General features: G+C 41.0%; 1 protein-coding gene across 15 annotated transcripts in view; it reads right to left on the reverse strand.

Moving 5' to 3' along the window:
- DOCK10 (dedicator of cytokinesis 10) overlaps nucleotides 1-16,262 on the reverse strand; it is a 179,114-nt gene that overhangs the window by 68,993 nt on the left and 93,859 nt on the right. For all 15 annotated transcript variants that reach the window (XM_053390053.1, XM_053390058.1, XM_053390055.1 and 12 more), the window contains 7 exons: nucleotides 11,748-11,931; nucleotides 9,856-9,941; nucleotides 8,235-8,318; nucleotides 7,269-7,424; nucleotides 3,313-3,531; nucleotides 2,929-3,051; nucleotides 2,227-2,309 (listed from right to left, as the gene is read on the reverse strand). In XM_053390053.1, the coding sequence (XP_053246028.1) occupies nucleotides 2,227-2,309; nucleotides 2,929-3,051; nucleotides 3,313-3,531; nucleotides 7,269-7,424; nucleotides 8,235-8,318; nucleotides 9,856-9,941; nucleotides 11,748-11,931 (935 nt within the window). The remainder of the gene's footprint in view (nucleotides 1-2,226; nucleotides 2,310-2,928; nucleotides 3,052-3,312; nucleotides 3,532-7,268; nucleotides 7,425-8,234; nucleotides 8,319-9,855; nucleotides 9,942-11,747; nucleotides 11,932-16,262) is intronic.

The raw sequence follows: 16,262 nt of genomic DNA on the forward strand, positions 1-16,262 counted from the left end.
TGAATATGCATAAAGTTTATGATATAATTGTGACAGTTGGCTTTTATGTCTTTTTCTTCTATTTCTTCTTTTCTCTCTTCCTTTTTATTTCTTATTTTGGTTCTCCTTTATCCCCCCCCCCCCCAACTAGTTTGGCTTTTATTGTATTTTATGTTGAAAATTTTTCAATTTTTAAAAATCTTTTTCTTTAATTTTTTTTAAAAGAGTGAGTTTCCACCCAGAGAACTGATAAGTTTAGGTTCTGATGCTTCACCTCTTAGTTTTAAGATATACAGGTTCAGATTCTCCACCACTGGATATTGGGGAAGCAGATGGTTAGGTAGATATAGAATCAGACATAAAGGATACTTCTAATATTACAATATTAGAATATTAGAATATTGCAGTCGTTAAGAGTCGTCAACAGGCTCATCACAGCTATCTGCCAATCACCCATTCCCACCACCCTTCTGAGTAATACCCCTCCCCACCTTCTCACTATATAGAAGGATCTGGCAACTTCTGTTTCAGTGTATCTGAAGAAGTGTGCATGCAGACGAAAGCTCATACCAAGAACTAACTTAGTTGGTCTTTAAGGTGCTACTGGAAGGAAAAAAATTTTTTTTGTTCTAATATTACAAGTCATTGAGATATTCTACATATTGGATTCTAAAATGGTCTGGTAATATTCGGTGCTCCAGATGTTGTTCAGTTCCCACTCCCATCAGCCCTAGCCATCATGCCCAGTAGCCGTGGGATGATGAGAGCTGTCATTCACTAACATCTGGAGGGCCACATTTCCCCCCACCTTTTTTGAAAATAATAGAATAATAGAATGGAAGGAAGGCTATATGGAAAATATTTTGTGGGAAATGAGGTCTCCAAGTACAAATCCTATTTGCAAACTCTGGCAGCTGTGGTAGAAATATGAGAAAGGGAGACTGACTTCTCACATTGTAATTCTAATGTGTGCTGCAATTATTGTCTCTTGGGAAAGTGTACAGGGCAACAACCCAAATTCTAGGACACAGAAACTTCTGTTGTGACAAAGGGCAGTTTTAGTGGCCAGCTTGAGATATTGTCAGATTAGGAGTGACTCAAGAGTAAAGATTACATTATGGCTGTATGTGCCTGCTTTAAATTATAATAGCACAAAGTAAAATATAAAAATCCACATTAAATGGGAATAGTACTATAGCCAGAAATTAAAGAAATGGAAAGCACATTCACAGTCCAAGATTTCTGCTTTTCATCATAGCCGAGCCACATTTTGCACAGCATGTTGTATGTGTCTAGTGGAAATATCTATTTATAGCCTTGTGCAATTACTAGGGCAAATTCCACTTTGTGAGCCTAAAATGTGGATAAATCTACGAACTCCAGAAACTTTACTTTGGTTATGTGAAGGGACTATTGATCCACAATTACCAGCCATGCTAAAGCTGTCCTGTGCTTTAATTTAAATGCTGCTTTTGCAGTCTGTGAGCTACCTGTATATGGATTGGTACCTTGTCTGTCCGGTAACATATAAGAGCAGGTATTAAATGGGATGGGTGTGAGATGCAGTTACTTGCCAAGTCAATGCCACTCACTGGACCACTCTATTTTAAACTAGCATGCAATTTAAAATAGTGAAATGAAATTCCACCCAGCCTTGAAAAGCACAGAAAGGTGAAACAGGAAGTGGGAGAGAGAATCATGTCCCCAACTTCCTTTTTCTGCTCTATGTAGTTTTTAAAGATCATATCAGCAGCTGAACAGAAAGTGGAGCAACCAAGAGGGTAGGAGGAAAAGGGGAACAGACCAGAAAACTGAGGAAGGGAAAGCAGAATGGCCAGAGGGGAGAAAGGGGTATGTCACAGGAGAGAGAGAGAGAGAGAGAGAGAGAGAGAGAGAATTGCTTAGAGGGTGAAGGAAGATACACATCCACATATACATATACTGGTCCAGTGAAATGCATCCTCCCTACCCAAAAACACAAAAGAGTCACCCATTGAGCTTCACAGCTGAGTGGGGAATTTGAATTCTGCTCTCTGCTCTCCTAGTCTAACCCTCTAACCACTACCCTACATTGGCTCTCTTTCTTTCTTTCCTTGCCCTGGAGAACTATACCAATTCATAGTCCTCTATATAGGGGTAGTGCTGTTGTTGTGCCTGGCTGTTTCAAGAAGAAGGGCCAGTTCCTTTCGCAGCCTCTCTTGGTATGATCAATTGCTGAAAATGACATTCACAAAGGCAGCTACGTACCGTACAGACCAGGCAAAGGGCATCCGGTATTTCCCCAACTTGCTGCAGAATTGCTTATTGGATTTTAACACTCTCTGGGCCCACTAGGGAAAAAAACACACAAATTAATAATTCCTATAAAGAAAACTATCTGAAATCCCATAAACATATTGTAAATGTTACCCTGCTGGATGATCACTAGAAGTTTTAATTATTCACAAGGAAAGAGTGACATGAAAGCTGCACATTTCAAGCACTTGTTGATTCCTCCAACCAATGGTCTGCCATAAAATTGGAGGACGCTCATTTGTCCATTGGGCCCGACCCACTTGCCAGTGCAGGACAATACCGAGCAAGAGCATCTTCAAGAAGTGGCTGTCTATCCCCCTGCTTGAAGGCCTCTAGAGAAGGGCAGCCTGCCACCGCTCTAAGTAACTGGTACCATTATGTTGGTTTCATCAATGGACCTAGTTGAGTTATGGGAGGGGAGGGATTTGTAACCATCAATACCATAGCCCAGCAGGTTCAATTACTTAGCTATCAGCTACTCAGATAATGGGAGTACTCAGGCAATGAGAAACAAGCAGAAGCAGATCGTTCATAGAACTGAAAATCCACCGTGGTCCTATAGATTGCTAAAGCAAGTTCTGAGGAGGTTTCTCAGTACAGTGTTCGACTTGACCCCTGGGTTGCGAAAGGCATTCCATCTTTCAATCACATTACCTTGTTAGAGTCTGGATTCCTTATGTAAGGTTCTGCACTGGTGGCAATATTTCCCATGAGCACCTTTTCAATCTTTGCCACCAAAACTATTTCAGAATGAGGGTTACTTATGGAGAAAACAGCCTGTGGAGACAAGAGGTGAAATTCACTAAGACAGAAGAAGTCCCAATATGTGAGAGAAACATTTAAATAACTAAAGGCTCCCATGAGCCAAGCCCAGCTCTTGGCTGAAAGGGCAGTGACTATTATACTACTGAGCCTAGCAAGTCACGCTGAGAGCCTTTTCAGCTAAAGAGCAGAAAAAAGGTATAAATAAATAACTATAATTTTCTGCTTTAACAAGTCAAAAGCAAATGCCTGTGGAACTAGTGAAGTTTTGGGTACCTGTTTTGGGTACTTCAGCCATTCTTCTGGAAACCCCTTGACCTGTGGTTCCTCATCTTTGGTGCCAGCAGACTCAATAGTACCATTTTCCAATGAGGGTGAAGGACCTGACATCATCTGTCTAACCAGAGTATGGTTTAGATCCACGTGAAAATCAGCAGAGAGCTTCCTGCTGTCCCGTATATCAAAAAGAGCCACACTCACAAAGAAAGGCTCAATCTGGAGGCAAAGAACAGGAACGAAAAGTGAAAAATCAGAATAATAGCAGGCTAAAGCTGCAAGGTTTACAGTGCAATCCTATGCACTGTAACTCAGATCAAGTGGCATAAGGCATGGGACTGAGAAGCAGCAAGAAGTGACTTCAACTCTCACCATGAAGGAAAATTGGCCCCATTCATCTCTGAGGAAGGGCCATGGGTTAGTGACAGAACTGCTTTGCATGTAGAAGGTCTCAGGTTTAATCCCTGGCATTGCCAGGCAGCAGCAGAGCAAGCCAATTGGGCTCCTGAGGCGGCACATGTGCCTTGCACCCAGGGCCGGGGCCAGCTGCCCATGGGACAGGTCTAGATGGGGCGGGATGCTCCGTGGGGCCTCAGAAGAGTCTGCCTGCTTCCTTCCACTCAGTTGCCCTACAGCTGATGGGGAGGTGGCGCGTGGACCGTTTGGGGCAGGTTGGAGCTTGCGGGCGCCCAAGCCACCACGTCACTCCCAAGAGCGGGTCAGCATTTTGTCACCCCCCTCAGTGGTGACCCCTGGGGTGACCCACCCCTACTGCACCCCCTTCCTCCGCCCCTGTCACCAGGTAGGCCAGGGAATGCTCCCTGTCTGAAACCCTGGAAAGCCACTGCCAGTCTCACAATACTGAACTAGACGATTGGAAACAGTATTAGGAAGTTTCCTCTGTTGAGTTCAGGCAACTTCTTTCCAGAGGAGTGTATATAGGTTTGAAGCCCTACACTGCAATTATATACATGTTTATATGGATCATTGTACTCAATGTAGGGCTGCCATGCATCTGGAATTTCCTGGACATAGTCCGAATTCATCTGTCAAAATTGGCATCAGGGCGGAATTTTTGGAAAGTGGCTGAAAGGTCTGAAAAAACCTGGGCGTATAGCAGCCCATATAGGAATTGGCGATTACCTAACAAATAGGTAAAAAAAACCAAACCCTTCCTTTTTTTTGGGGGGGGGAGGGAGACTTTGCAAAAAAATCTCAACAACTTTTGTGTCTGGATTTTCACTTTGTGAAATATGGCAACCCTAACGCTATGGGACTTACTTTTGAGTAGGCATGGACAGAATTGCATTGTTAATCAGCTTAACAAGCAACATTTTTTGCTAATTAATGCACCGGGGTAAGTCTTAATTGGGAAGGCCAAGTTGTATTTTGTTTGAGACTACATCGGGTCTGTAACTGATAAAAGTAACTAAAACGAAAATGCTTATTATGGTGTTTTCCTCTAAGTTTTTAAAGAGTTGGAGCCAGTAAATGAAATCTGGTTTACATTTGAACTAGGAATCCTTGTTTCAAGCTAACACTGGTCAGTTTTAACAAGGCAACTTCAAACAAAATTTTTTGAAGCTGGCATATTGAAGGAACCAGACTCTGAAACCTGAGTTCCTGGCTTGAATGTAATGCTAAGCTCAGATTTTTTAAAACTGGAAAGAAACCTGGCAGTCCTCCTGGTCACAGAGGATGGGGAGAGGAGTGTGCAAGCCCACATTTCATTCATGCTCAGTGAAGTTCATCCACATAGCACTAAACCATGGTTTAGTGTTATGTGTGACCCAAGCAAATGTGTGCATTTTCCTTTTAAATTAGTTTGGCTGTTGTTTGTTCGATTATATGCTTTCAACTAGGTTTATAAAATGTGTTTCTATCAATTTCTGCAATTTCTATCGACCCGTCCCAACCCATTGACTAAGACTCCATATGATAGTTGCTTGCTCTCCACTTTTTGGAAATCCTGCATTAGCAAATAAATAAAATAAAAGCAATTATGCACTCGCCCCATTCTCACTACAGCTATGATTTCGCCAGCATTTTCATCCTGCCAAAAAAGTATTGACGGGCATGTGCAAAATAAACACTGCTGATGTCATCTGCTAATGAAAGAAATCAATGTCTTCTCCAAAAACCACAGAAATTGCATTGTCAGAACCTACTGACACAGGCCCTTCAACCTGCCCTCTGTAACATAGACACTAGCAAAAATCTGATGCTCCTGAACTGGTATTTTGTAATTTATTCCAAGGCAGCTTTTATTTAGTTTCTAATTTCAACAGATACATTATATTTTGGACTTCTGCAACAGTTATTTTTTATTTTGTCATTTTGATGTAAAAATTAGAAACAGTTTTCTGGAAAAATGTTAAATTGGATCCAGTATAAGCTGGTCATGTTTAAGTTCCATTGAAAGTTGTAGCAAACTTGTCCCATTGTTTTCAATAGGAGTAAAGCATGACTAGCTTAGCCTGGGTCCAACCCATGGGCTGCAATTCTGCATTCTATTCCATGTGCAGTGAGATGAGTTCTATTTCAGCTTATAGACTGCTCCAAGGTCCCTCATCAGACAGCAGACACTGATCTTTGCTCCCAAGGCCCCATGCCCCAAATTACATTACATAAAAGTGAATAGGTAAAGACACACAAACTCATTTATTTGTATAAGGTTTGATCTAAAGCCTGATGCAGCCAGCTTTTGTACTGATTAAGGTCAGGTGGTTGCAAGCCCCTATTAAGATGGATATTAAAATGAAAAAGAGGCTTAGCATCATATTTTTATTTATTTATCTTAAATCTAGAAGGAAACTGTGTTTCAAAAATATGTGTACATTCAGTCTTGTTTATATGAATTGATTTATATAACATCACCACTCTTTATACATAAATAACAGCAAAATAAAAATGCAGAATAAAACCGGCTGTTTTTACCAAATCCCCATGAAAAGCAACAGGCTTCAGAAGGGAATTGAATCACTCTTTTGAGGAAACAAAGCAGTGGCTTCATTCACACACAACACTGGCCATAAATCATGGCTACAGAAACTGCACGCGTGCAACACAGTTCAATGTCTCTGCTTTGCTGCTCCTTTCTTAGAGCGGGGAAATGAACCACATAGCACATCTGGCTTAGTATTATGTGGGAACCAGGGCTCATGGGTTGTTTCTCCGCAACAGGGCCAGCAAAAGACACTACACAGCCTGAGACTGGCACAGCTATCCTTTTCTGCCTCCCTACCACTTCCTCTTTCCTCTCTCATTGCCGCCACCATCTCCTCCCTCCTCTCTCGCTCCTGCTCCATATTCCTCTTCTGGCCTGATCAGCCACAGGTGCTTCTACCTTCACTCTGAGGAAAGAGCGGGGGGCGGGGAGTCCTCCCCCAGAGCAAGGCATTGTGGGTAAGGTCACCAAAAGATTGCCTGGCACTTTAAAGTACAGCTCAAAAATGCATTCACAAATTTCTTTTGTTCTTTGTTCTGAAGATTTGTTCTTCGCTTTCAGCTCATGGTTTGTTGATTCATTTATATTTATTTATTGCATTTATATCACACCTTTTCTCCAAGAAGCTCAAGGTGGTGAAAGTGGTTCTGCCACTCCTCATTTCATCCCCACAAGAACCCTGTGAGGTGGGTTATGCGGAGAGTCAGTGACTGGCCCAACATTACCAAGTGAGCTTCCTGGCTAAGTAGGGATTTGAACCCTGGTCTCCCAGGTACCAGCCTGACCCTCTAACCATTAGCACTTGTTTGCATGTGATGCTAAGCCAGCAATTCCACTGTTTGTTTTTTCCAGTCCAGGAAGGGCAGAGCAAAGTGCAGACTGCTTGAACTGTATGTACCAGCATGCAGCTCATGGAAAAGCCAATGTCCCTATGCTTTACTGGCCAATATTGCGCCTGACCATGGCCAGTGTCTTGATATAAGCCCCCCTACCTCTGCTTAAGACTTACATTGGTGACTGGGTCACTTTCATTATCAGAAACACAAGCCTGAAGATTCAGATTAAGGGATTTGCATGTTATCATGATTCGCTTGGCATCCTTTTCCTGAAAAGGCTTGAGCAATGAATCTGCTGCTGGAAATTCCTTTCTTTGAGGATTCAAGGCCTGGAATAAAGACACTGGGATAATTAGCTGATTGAAGTTAGTATACAGAATTTATAGGAAAAACAGACTTTTCTGGGAAATAGTTGTAAGATCAGAGATCCAGTGACAGACAGCATAAAATTCATTTCTTTACAAGCCAGTTTTTGAAGAAAGACAGTATGTGGGACATTCCTGATAGTTCCAATGCCCTCATAATTGTGATGGATGGTGGCCCAGGAGGGAGTTTTTTCTGTGGCAGCCCTTAAATTGTGATTGATTGAGTTTACTTCTATGCCATTTTCCCACAATGAGCTGTGCCCAAAGCAGTTTACAGCAAACATTCAAAACACTGAAATACAGAGCATTAGAAATACGTGCAACTATACAAAATACAGAGCAGCGTCAGTAAACTGTGGAACTCCCTCCACACAGAGCTGCATTTAGCATTTTCATTACACGACTTCCATTGTATGTTGATTATAAGCCTCTTTAGTCTGACCCTGGACATTTATGGTATTTTTTTTTTTTGTAGAACCCACCTTTTCCACTTTGTTTAATTTATATTCTGCAGCTTTTGCTTAGAATTGTTTTAACTTGTCTTTATAATTGTATATAAACTGTTCTACTTGTTTTCAATTGTATGCGTGTATTACTGTAATCTGCCCTTGGACCTTACAATGAAGAGTAGGCAAGAAATCATATAAATCAAAGCAATAATAAATAATAAAGGCAAAACAGTGAGAATGGCACAGCTGTCTCCCCAGTGGACATGCTGGTCACTTTTAGCTTTCTCTCACCTAACAATATAAAGCAACAAAGAATAATACTTACAGCAATATCAGGATCTAGGGAGAATAGATTCAACCTATCCATATTTCGAGATGCTCTGACAGTTTCTTCTGTTTCTGTGAGGTACTGCAACAACAACAACAACAACATCCTCTTATTCTACAGGTAAACATCATATTAGCTCAAATTGCTTCATGTCAGGGTTTCAAATTTGACCCACAAAGCTATTTTCCCCCTCCCTGCAACACACACACACACACACACACACACACACACTCAAATTTATAATTTGTGTCTCTTTTTGTTTCTGGTATTTCTCCCTCTTTTTGAATGTTAGCCTGCAAAGCAAACCCAGGTGGGAAATCTACATTTAATCTGGGGCAGAATCTCCAAAACATTCAAGAATATCACATTGGTGTAATTCAGATAATCCTGTCTTATTTTGAGTAATTCATTTAACCTAATTATTGACTATGTTTAATTTCATCCAATAGTGTTGTTTGTAATTAAAATACATACTTATTTCCAGTGCTGTAGCAAATTATTTCAGATGCACCGGTACCACATTATAAATTATAATTATAAATTTGCCAACAGCAAAGTAACAAACACCAAGCTGAAAATCCATAAACAGTAAGTGGCAAGGCAACTCTTCAAAATCTGACACTATGTATGCAAATTGTTGTAAGAGAGTCAAATTTACATTCACGTGCTCTGATTTGGAAAAACCTCAAGCTGTTTGGATAAATATTTTCCAAACCAGTTTTTTTTTTTTGCTTTAATTGTAAACTCACTTTAATCATGAAGCCGAAATGATTTCAATTTTGTTTCCTGCCATCTACAAGACTCCTTGTTGTTAACAATGAAAAAAATATCATGAAGCACCAGTATTAATCAGCATGTACTGTGAAGTAAATTTAACAGGTGCATTCTGCTATGCCTCATATTTCTCCCAGTACTATTTAAAAACTTTACAACTGAGGTTAACCACATAAATGGCTCCATAGCAGCTAAGATGCCTTTAGAATGGCTTGTGGACAAAGTCATCTGTCACAATGTCTCCAGCAAGCCAAATCTACACCCATTTTGCACCCGGTACTATGCTAAAATGATACATCTTTAGATGGCAGCTGTTACCAGCAAACCTATTCTCTCCTATCAAAAAAGGTTAGATTTGGAGGAGCAATTTTACTAAATGGTTGAATTTACTTCAACAAGGCCTAGTGATGGAGACCAACTTGGATGCTTTGAAAGGGGATTAGACAGATTTACAGTCAAGATGGCTAGTTTCTACCTCCACTGTCACAGCCAGCATATCTCTGAATACCAGCTGGGAATCACAAGTAAGGAGAATGTTGTTGCACTCAGGTCCTGCTGTTAGGGTTCCCAGAGGCATCTGGTTGGCCGCTGTGAGAAAAGGATGCTGGACTAAATGACACTTTGGCCTGATGCAGCAGGACTTTTCTTATGTGCTTATCCTGATGAGGAGAGTTGAATGGTCCTAGGCTGGTTTGCAAGGCTGGAGCTGCATGGTGCATCTTGCCACTAGAGCAGGACACTTTGGACCACAGATATGAATGCTTAGCTTTGGCATATGCAACAAACAGAAGTTGTTGTTATTATTATTATTATTATTATTATTTTAACAACGGTAGTCTCTTACTTTTGAAAAATCTGGATGCAGGCTGTTCTCTGCAGAATCAGTTTCCTCTTGTGGACAATCATAGTTCATCGACATGTCTTCCAAATCTTAAAAACAAAAAGCACAACTGAAGATTCAGAATCAGAAAAATCTTTATTTGCATCAGCCACTAGCCATAGCAATAAAATAAAATGTACTGAAGATAGACGTAAAAACCTAACTATAGAAAATACATTTTGGGGTTTTCACATCAACAATCAAATAATAGATCTTATTCTAATTGCCTCTGCTAAAAACCTTGCAGTTTTTGCTGTCACCGGATCATCTTGATCTGCTAAAAGAAAGGACACAGTAGCAATGGTTGAACAACCCAGCATGGGCAATAATAGAGGGGTAATAACCTCCTCAATTCTTTATAAAGTGTGCAAGCCAGAAGCACATGAGCCACTGACTCAATACTGCCATCTCCACAGGGACATAACCATTTTTCCAGCGGAATATTTTGAAACCGACCCTCAAGTACAGCCGAAGGCAGTTTATTCAATCTTGTGAAAGTGAAAGTGTGCCTGTATTTTGGAATTGTTAAATTTTGCAAACAGAGTGCCAGCGTGTCAAAATGACTAAGTGGAAAATAATCATACCATGGACAAAATTTCCTTATTGTGGCCAGATTATTCTGTCGCTCGATATCATATAGGAGCTGCCTAATTAACAACTGAAGATTAATTTCTCCCAAATTCTTTAATGATGAAATCTATGATATGATACAGGAGCTCTGCATACGCAGGGGCTCTCCTGCTTCCTTTCATAAGTTGCCGTCTGCACATCAAATGGCAGGGTAGGGGGAAAGAGCAGGACAACTCTGCCAAACAGCTCTATGTGCCTATCAGTAACATACTTCTACTAGCGCTATAACTTCTAGCTACACAACATAATTTCCCCTTCCTCTCCATTCCCCATGCACCTCCTATATCTGCCCCAGATTTACTTCTAGTCTTCCAGAGCAGTTTTTAGGAGGGTGTGCAGGGAGAGGAGCGGAAGTTCTGTTGTGCAGCCAGAAGTCCTTGAGCCAGCAGAATTACGTTGTTAGATACTGCCCAATGTCTATCTCAGTGGCGTAGCATGGGGGGTGCAGGGGGGGGCGGCTGCACCGGGCACAACATCGGGGGGGGGACGCTCGCACTCGCAACAATCTGCCCCTACCTGGCTCCACGGGTTAGGGGGCGCAAATTACTTGCCTTGCCCCGGGTGCTGACAACCCACGCTACGCCACTGGTCTATCTAGAAAGAAAACCACTAGAGAAACATTTTTAATAATCTTTTCATCAATACCAATTAGCCAAGGACTGCCACTCTCATCACAAAATCTCTTTAGCAATGGAACATCTCTGTGGCTGTCAAGTAACTATCTTCTCCTGCATGTGTCAAAGAAAAGTTGCGATTCTCTTGTGGAATTATGACTCACATGTAGAACCCACCACAGGATATGCCCTGTGGTTGAAGGGAGGCTTAATAAGAGCATAGGCCCTTCCACTGCGTCTCTTTTGATGTAAATGTATTTTGAATCATAGGGCAGGTCTCACTATATAAGGTCTCCTAAGCCTTTAACAGTGTGATTGGTTTGTGGCTTCCTGCCCCAATACATAAATTAGATGGAAACGAAGTGATAGAAATGCATTTGCTAATACCCTGTATGTACTGGTTTATACCATGTTGTTCTGAAGGACACTACGGGGAGCAGCACACCTAGAAAAACTTTTAAAACAACCAACACTATGCAGTTAACAACAGGGATTCCGAACAGGGAATTCAACAGATCTATGCAAAAGGCGGGGCGGAAACAAAGCTTTACTTTTATCATTGCTTTAAAAAAATGCAATGCACCCAAAATTATTAAAAGCATTCCCTGTTACCAAATTTCAGATCTGTGATGTCTGCGCTCTTCCTCTCTTGAATGGACCCTTCTGGATTTATTTGCAGGATCTTGTTGAGAGTGAAAATCCATTCATCCATATCTTGCTCATTTTCAGCTGCCAGCACAAAGTATGTCAAGTCATTCATTTTCAGCTCAAAGGCATGTTTTCGAAGCCTGTTATTCTATTGGATCAAGATATTTATAAGAAGCAGGGAGGAAGCAATGGGAAAAAAGCATTAAACTATAATGACAAATCCTATATTGAACAAATAGAACAAGAAGTAGCATCTGTAAGTTGCAGATACAAATGTTCTCCTTAGGCGGGTAATTGGGAATCAATAGTGGTAGAAGCAATGGAAGGTTTCTGTACCTCCTATACCTCAAACAACAGAAAAAGCATAGGATAATGCCTTATTCTGAGTCAGACCAATCGCCCATCATAGGTCAGTATTGTTTACACCGACTGGCAGCAGTTCTCCTACGGGTTTAAACTGAGACCTACAAAAGAGATGCTCTATCACTGAGCTACAGCCTTGCTAAGTCTTAGGTATTTAAAGTTTCAGTCTATTTCCATCAGGACTATCCCTGAACAGATGCTTTGCAATTTGATCCAATAATGTCTCCCAGTTCCACTCAGTTCATGTGGGCTTACTATCAAGTAACTGTATGTGGGACCACAAACCTAGTTACTTATAATAGTAAGGTTGAAAGTTGTCCACAGCTGATAATGCTCAGAAAGTTTGCACAAGGCAGTTGTATACCAATATTTTTATATGGTGCTCTAATACTCTCTACGGTTAAACCACAGAGCCTAGGGCTTGCCGATCAGAAGGTTGGCGGTTCGAATCCCCGCTACGGGGTGAGCTCCCATTGCTCAGTCCCTGCTCCTGCCAACCTAGCAGTTCAAAAGCACATCAAAGTGCAAGTAAATAAATAGGTACCGCTCTGGCGGGAAGGTAAACGGCATTTCTGTGCACTGCTCTGGTTCGCCAGAAGTGGCTTAGTCATGCTGGCCACATGACCCGGAAGCTGTACACTGGCTTCCTCGGCCAATAAAGTGAGATGAGCACCGCAACCCCCGAGTCGGTCACGACTGGACCTAATGGCCAGGGGTCCCATTACCTTTTATAATACTTTCTATGCTGGCCTCTACATAGTATCTATGCTTTTTGGGCCACCAGACTGATGGACCTTGCTACTTGGTTGTATAAAACTGGATTAGTCAGGCTCATATGGAAGAACTGAATATAAGACACCCCCCCCCAAAAAAGCAAGTCACCCTGTAATAACTGCCAGATCTTTCAGGTCATTGCTTGAAATGGCTATTGATTAGCACTTTAAAGCAGACGTAGCCAACATGGTGCCCTTCAGATGTTTCGGACTACAACTCCCATCAGCTACAGCTTTCATGGCCAATGGTTGAGGCTGATGGAAATTGTCCACAACATCTGGAGAACACTGCATTGGTTATCCTTACTTTAAAGAGGAGACTGGATTGATATTCAATAATTTCAGACAGGCTAAATTGTATTCAGAAAAGTGCTGGGAACAACACCCCCACATCCCACGCAAGCATTTTCTCAAAATGCAAAGTAATGTTCAGAACAGAAAATAACGTTAATAGAAAAAAGAGACCGTGTATCCCAATGGAAGCCAAGCAAAATAAATGGGTTGAAATGCATTGAAATATAAAAGCCAGCTAGTGTTTTACATGGCTACTGGTACTGCATGGCCTTTGATCTCTGTCTGCTGACTTAATTGAATTCCTTATAAATGACTTCTTTATAGCATTCCATAACATGCTAATACTTTCTCTCCCAAGAAACACATACAAAGGGGGAGCCCTCTCTTTTAATCTGCACTCAAATTATTCTTTCCTTGCATCTCATTCAATTCTTAACGATCAAGAAAGCATCCTGGAAGATGTGACTTTCTTGGAAGATTAAAAATCTGCCAAGGATTTAACTATAGACTGAATCCTCTGTTTATTAAGAAGATGCAAATGAACTGCCTTCATGAAAGCAAGGAACAAATGTCATTTAATTTGAATGTTTTCTGTACTGGGGACTTCACCTTTTCTGCAAAGTCATTCAAATTAGATGACAAAATGTTATCGAGTTTCTTTTTTTTATATAGAAAAAATCATTTTCACATGGTGAGTACTTAAACATACCAGACAACAGGAATTCAATATGTATTTATAAGATGTGCTTCAAAGTTTTGGCAAGCCTACAAGGTTCTGTGCAAAAGCTTCTTTTTCATATCTACAGCCAAATATTTCCTTCTGTGGCAAAGTTAATATAACGTTTGTCGTCCCCCCCCCCCCTTTGATTCTTTACTGCTCCTACTACTGGATAAATTGGCTTTAGACTTTAGTATCTCCCACATTTAACTTAAAGTTCAACATTATAGTCTACATAAAGAATGTCACAAATACCACATCATATAGGTTGAGATAGATATTCCAGGCTCAGCCCAGATTATGTCTAATGTCTACTGGAACTATCCATCTCTTAAAAGATCACAGAGTGGTTTGAGAAGTAATTCACATTTAGAGTTTATTTAGGTTTTAACTTTCCAACAGCTATTTTATGTTACACAGGCCCAGGCCTACGTATTAATCCACATATAACACCCCCCCCAAAAAAAAAATCACATATGTCAGAGAAAGTAGAAGATCAAAACAACTATGAATACAGTACTTCTAATGGACTGGATATATTGAGTTTCCATGATGTGAAATACTTTATTCCACACCAAATTGCTGAAGAGCCAAGAGCAAACATGGAGAATTAGAAAGTTGGGGGGCTGCACTACAACATGTGGTGCCTGCAAGTTTTCACCAATAGGGAAAATAGCACCAGGAGGGCAATTTAAGTCTGAGAAAGTGGTATGGGGAAATACTTTCTGTGCCAGGATTGCCATCCCAATCTGATCTGAATCCCACCCTCATCACTGACACAACTAACTAATTGTCCCTAGCCTCCAGTCAAGCTTCAACAGACAACACACATGTACTTAACTAACATAAAAGTTGCTGAATATCTGGGCACAGATCTCCAGTTATCTTATCTAATTTGCCCCTCAGACTTCTACTTTCTTCTCCTCTGATTGTTGAGTTCTGAGAAACCTCTGGTTTTCAGAACAACAAACGTTTTAGAGGTTCTGATTTAGAGGATGCAAATGGCAGGTCTGTTCATTCACACTTCTTGTCCAACAATACTTGGTTCTCTGGATCAACTCATTTTTATCTCTGATAATACCACCTGATAAGAGACAGGGGAAACAAATAATCTTTTCCAAAGCTTGGAATTAACATTTCCAAATGTCCCACGTATGTGACATATGGATCTAGACTAGCCATGCTGGATAGGGTTGATGTGAGCTGGAGTCCAACCATGTATGGAAGGATACAGGTTCGCCATTCCTGGTTAACTTACCAAACAAAAGCTAGCCAGGATTCAACAGGATAAAGCGAACTTTGAATATCTATGTTACCATAATTGTATTTCGGGGGGGGGGGTGTGGACTCTGCAACATTAACTAAAATATAAGAATGCTGAGATATTTCTGTATGTGGAAAAAATGGGATTTTGTTCCCAGGTGAGGGATAGGGGTAGGGGGCATGTGGCTCTCTAGATGTTGTTAAACTACAACTCCCAGAGTCCCTGGCAATTAGTCATGCTGGCAGGGGCTGATGGGAGATGGAGTTCAACAACATCCAGAGAGGGCTGCAGGTTCCCTATCTCTACCTTAAAATAATGTGCTTCAGTTTGCTCCTTTTGAATAAATGGGATAAGTAATGTAATGTGTTACTTAAAGGCACTGTAGAAAAACAACTATGACTAACATTCAACATGCTAGGCTACCAGCCTTCTCTAACAAGTTCCATCTTTTTTAGCAAATAGATTCATGTAACTCTCTTGGTTTTGAATTGATGAAATTACAAAGAGCAGGTAGGATAAAACATTTGTATTATACGGTAGAAGAAACACGCTCTGTATTTTGCATGGTTGAAATATATGAATGGATGCTACAACTAAGTTAGACGTTGCTCTGTGTTGGAGGCACTGTGGTCAGTCAGAGAGTATTTGTATCTCCTTTTTGAGGCATACTTCCTCTGTTCAGCAAAGACGATAAATATAGTACAGCTGTAAAACTTGAGTATTCGCCAGGAAGTCTGGTTGAGCAGCCACAGCTACACAGGAAAGTGCCTTAAGAAAACCTCAAGAACCCAAAGAAAACATATTTGTTTTCAAAGCAAAGCAAAGCAGTCGTAAGGATAAGTGCTATGAATCAGGACCCTAAAAGTTAGGCCATTCTTTCAAGAGGAAGAGGGATCTTTCATGGCTCACGTGGAACTCCATGTGTGAATCAGTATTATCTCAAACGTCCGAGAACTACTAGATCAGGATGATTCACTCTCTTGCTTCCAAGTTGGCAAGCGCATGACACCACCAGAAAACATCTGGTGCAATTTAAGTTAGCTCTACTTTGTCCATTCAACAAAATG

The sequence above is a fragment of the Podarcis raffonei genome, chromosome 5, assembly GCF_027172205.1.
Source record: "Podarcis raffonei isolate rPodRaf1 chromosome 5, rPodRaf1.pri, whole genome shotgun sequence".
NCBI lineage: Eukaryota > Metazoa > Chordata > Lepidosauria > Squamata > Lacertidae > Podarcis > Podarcis raffonei.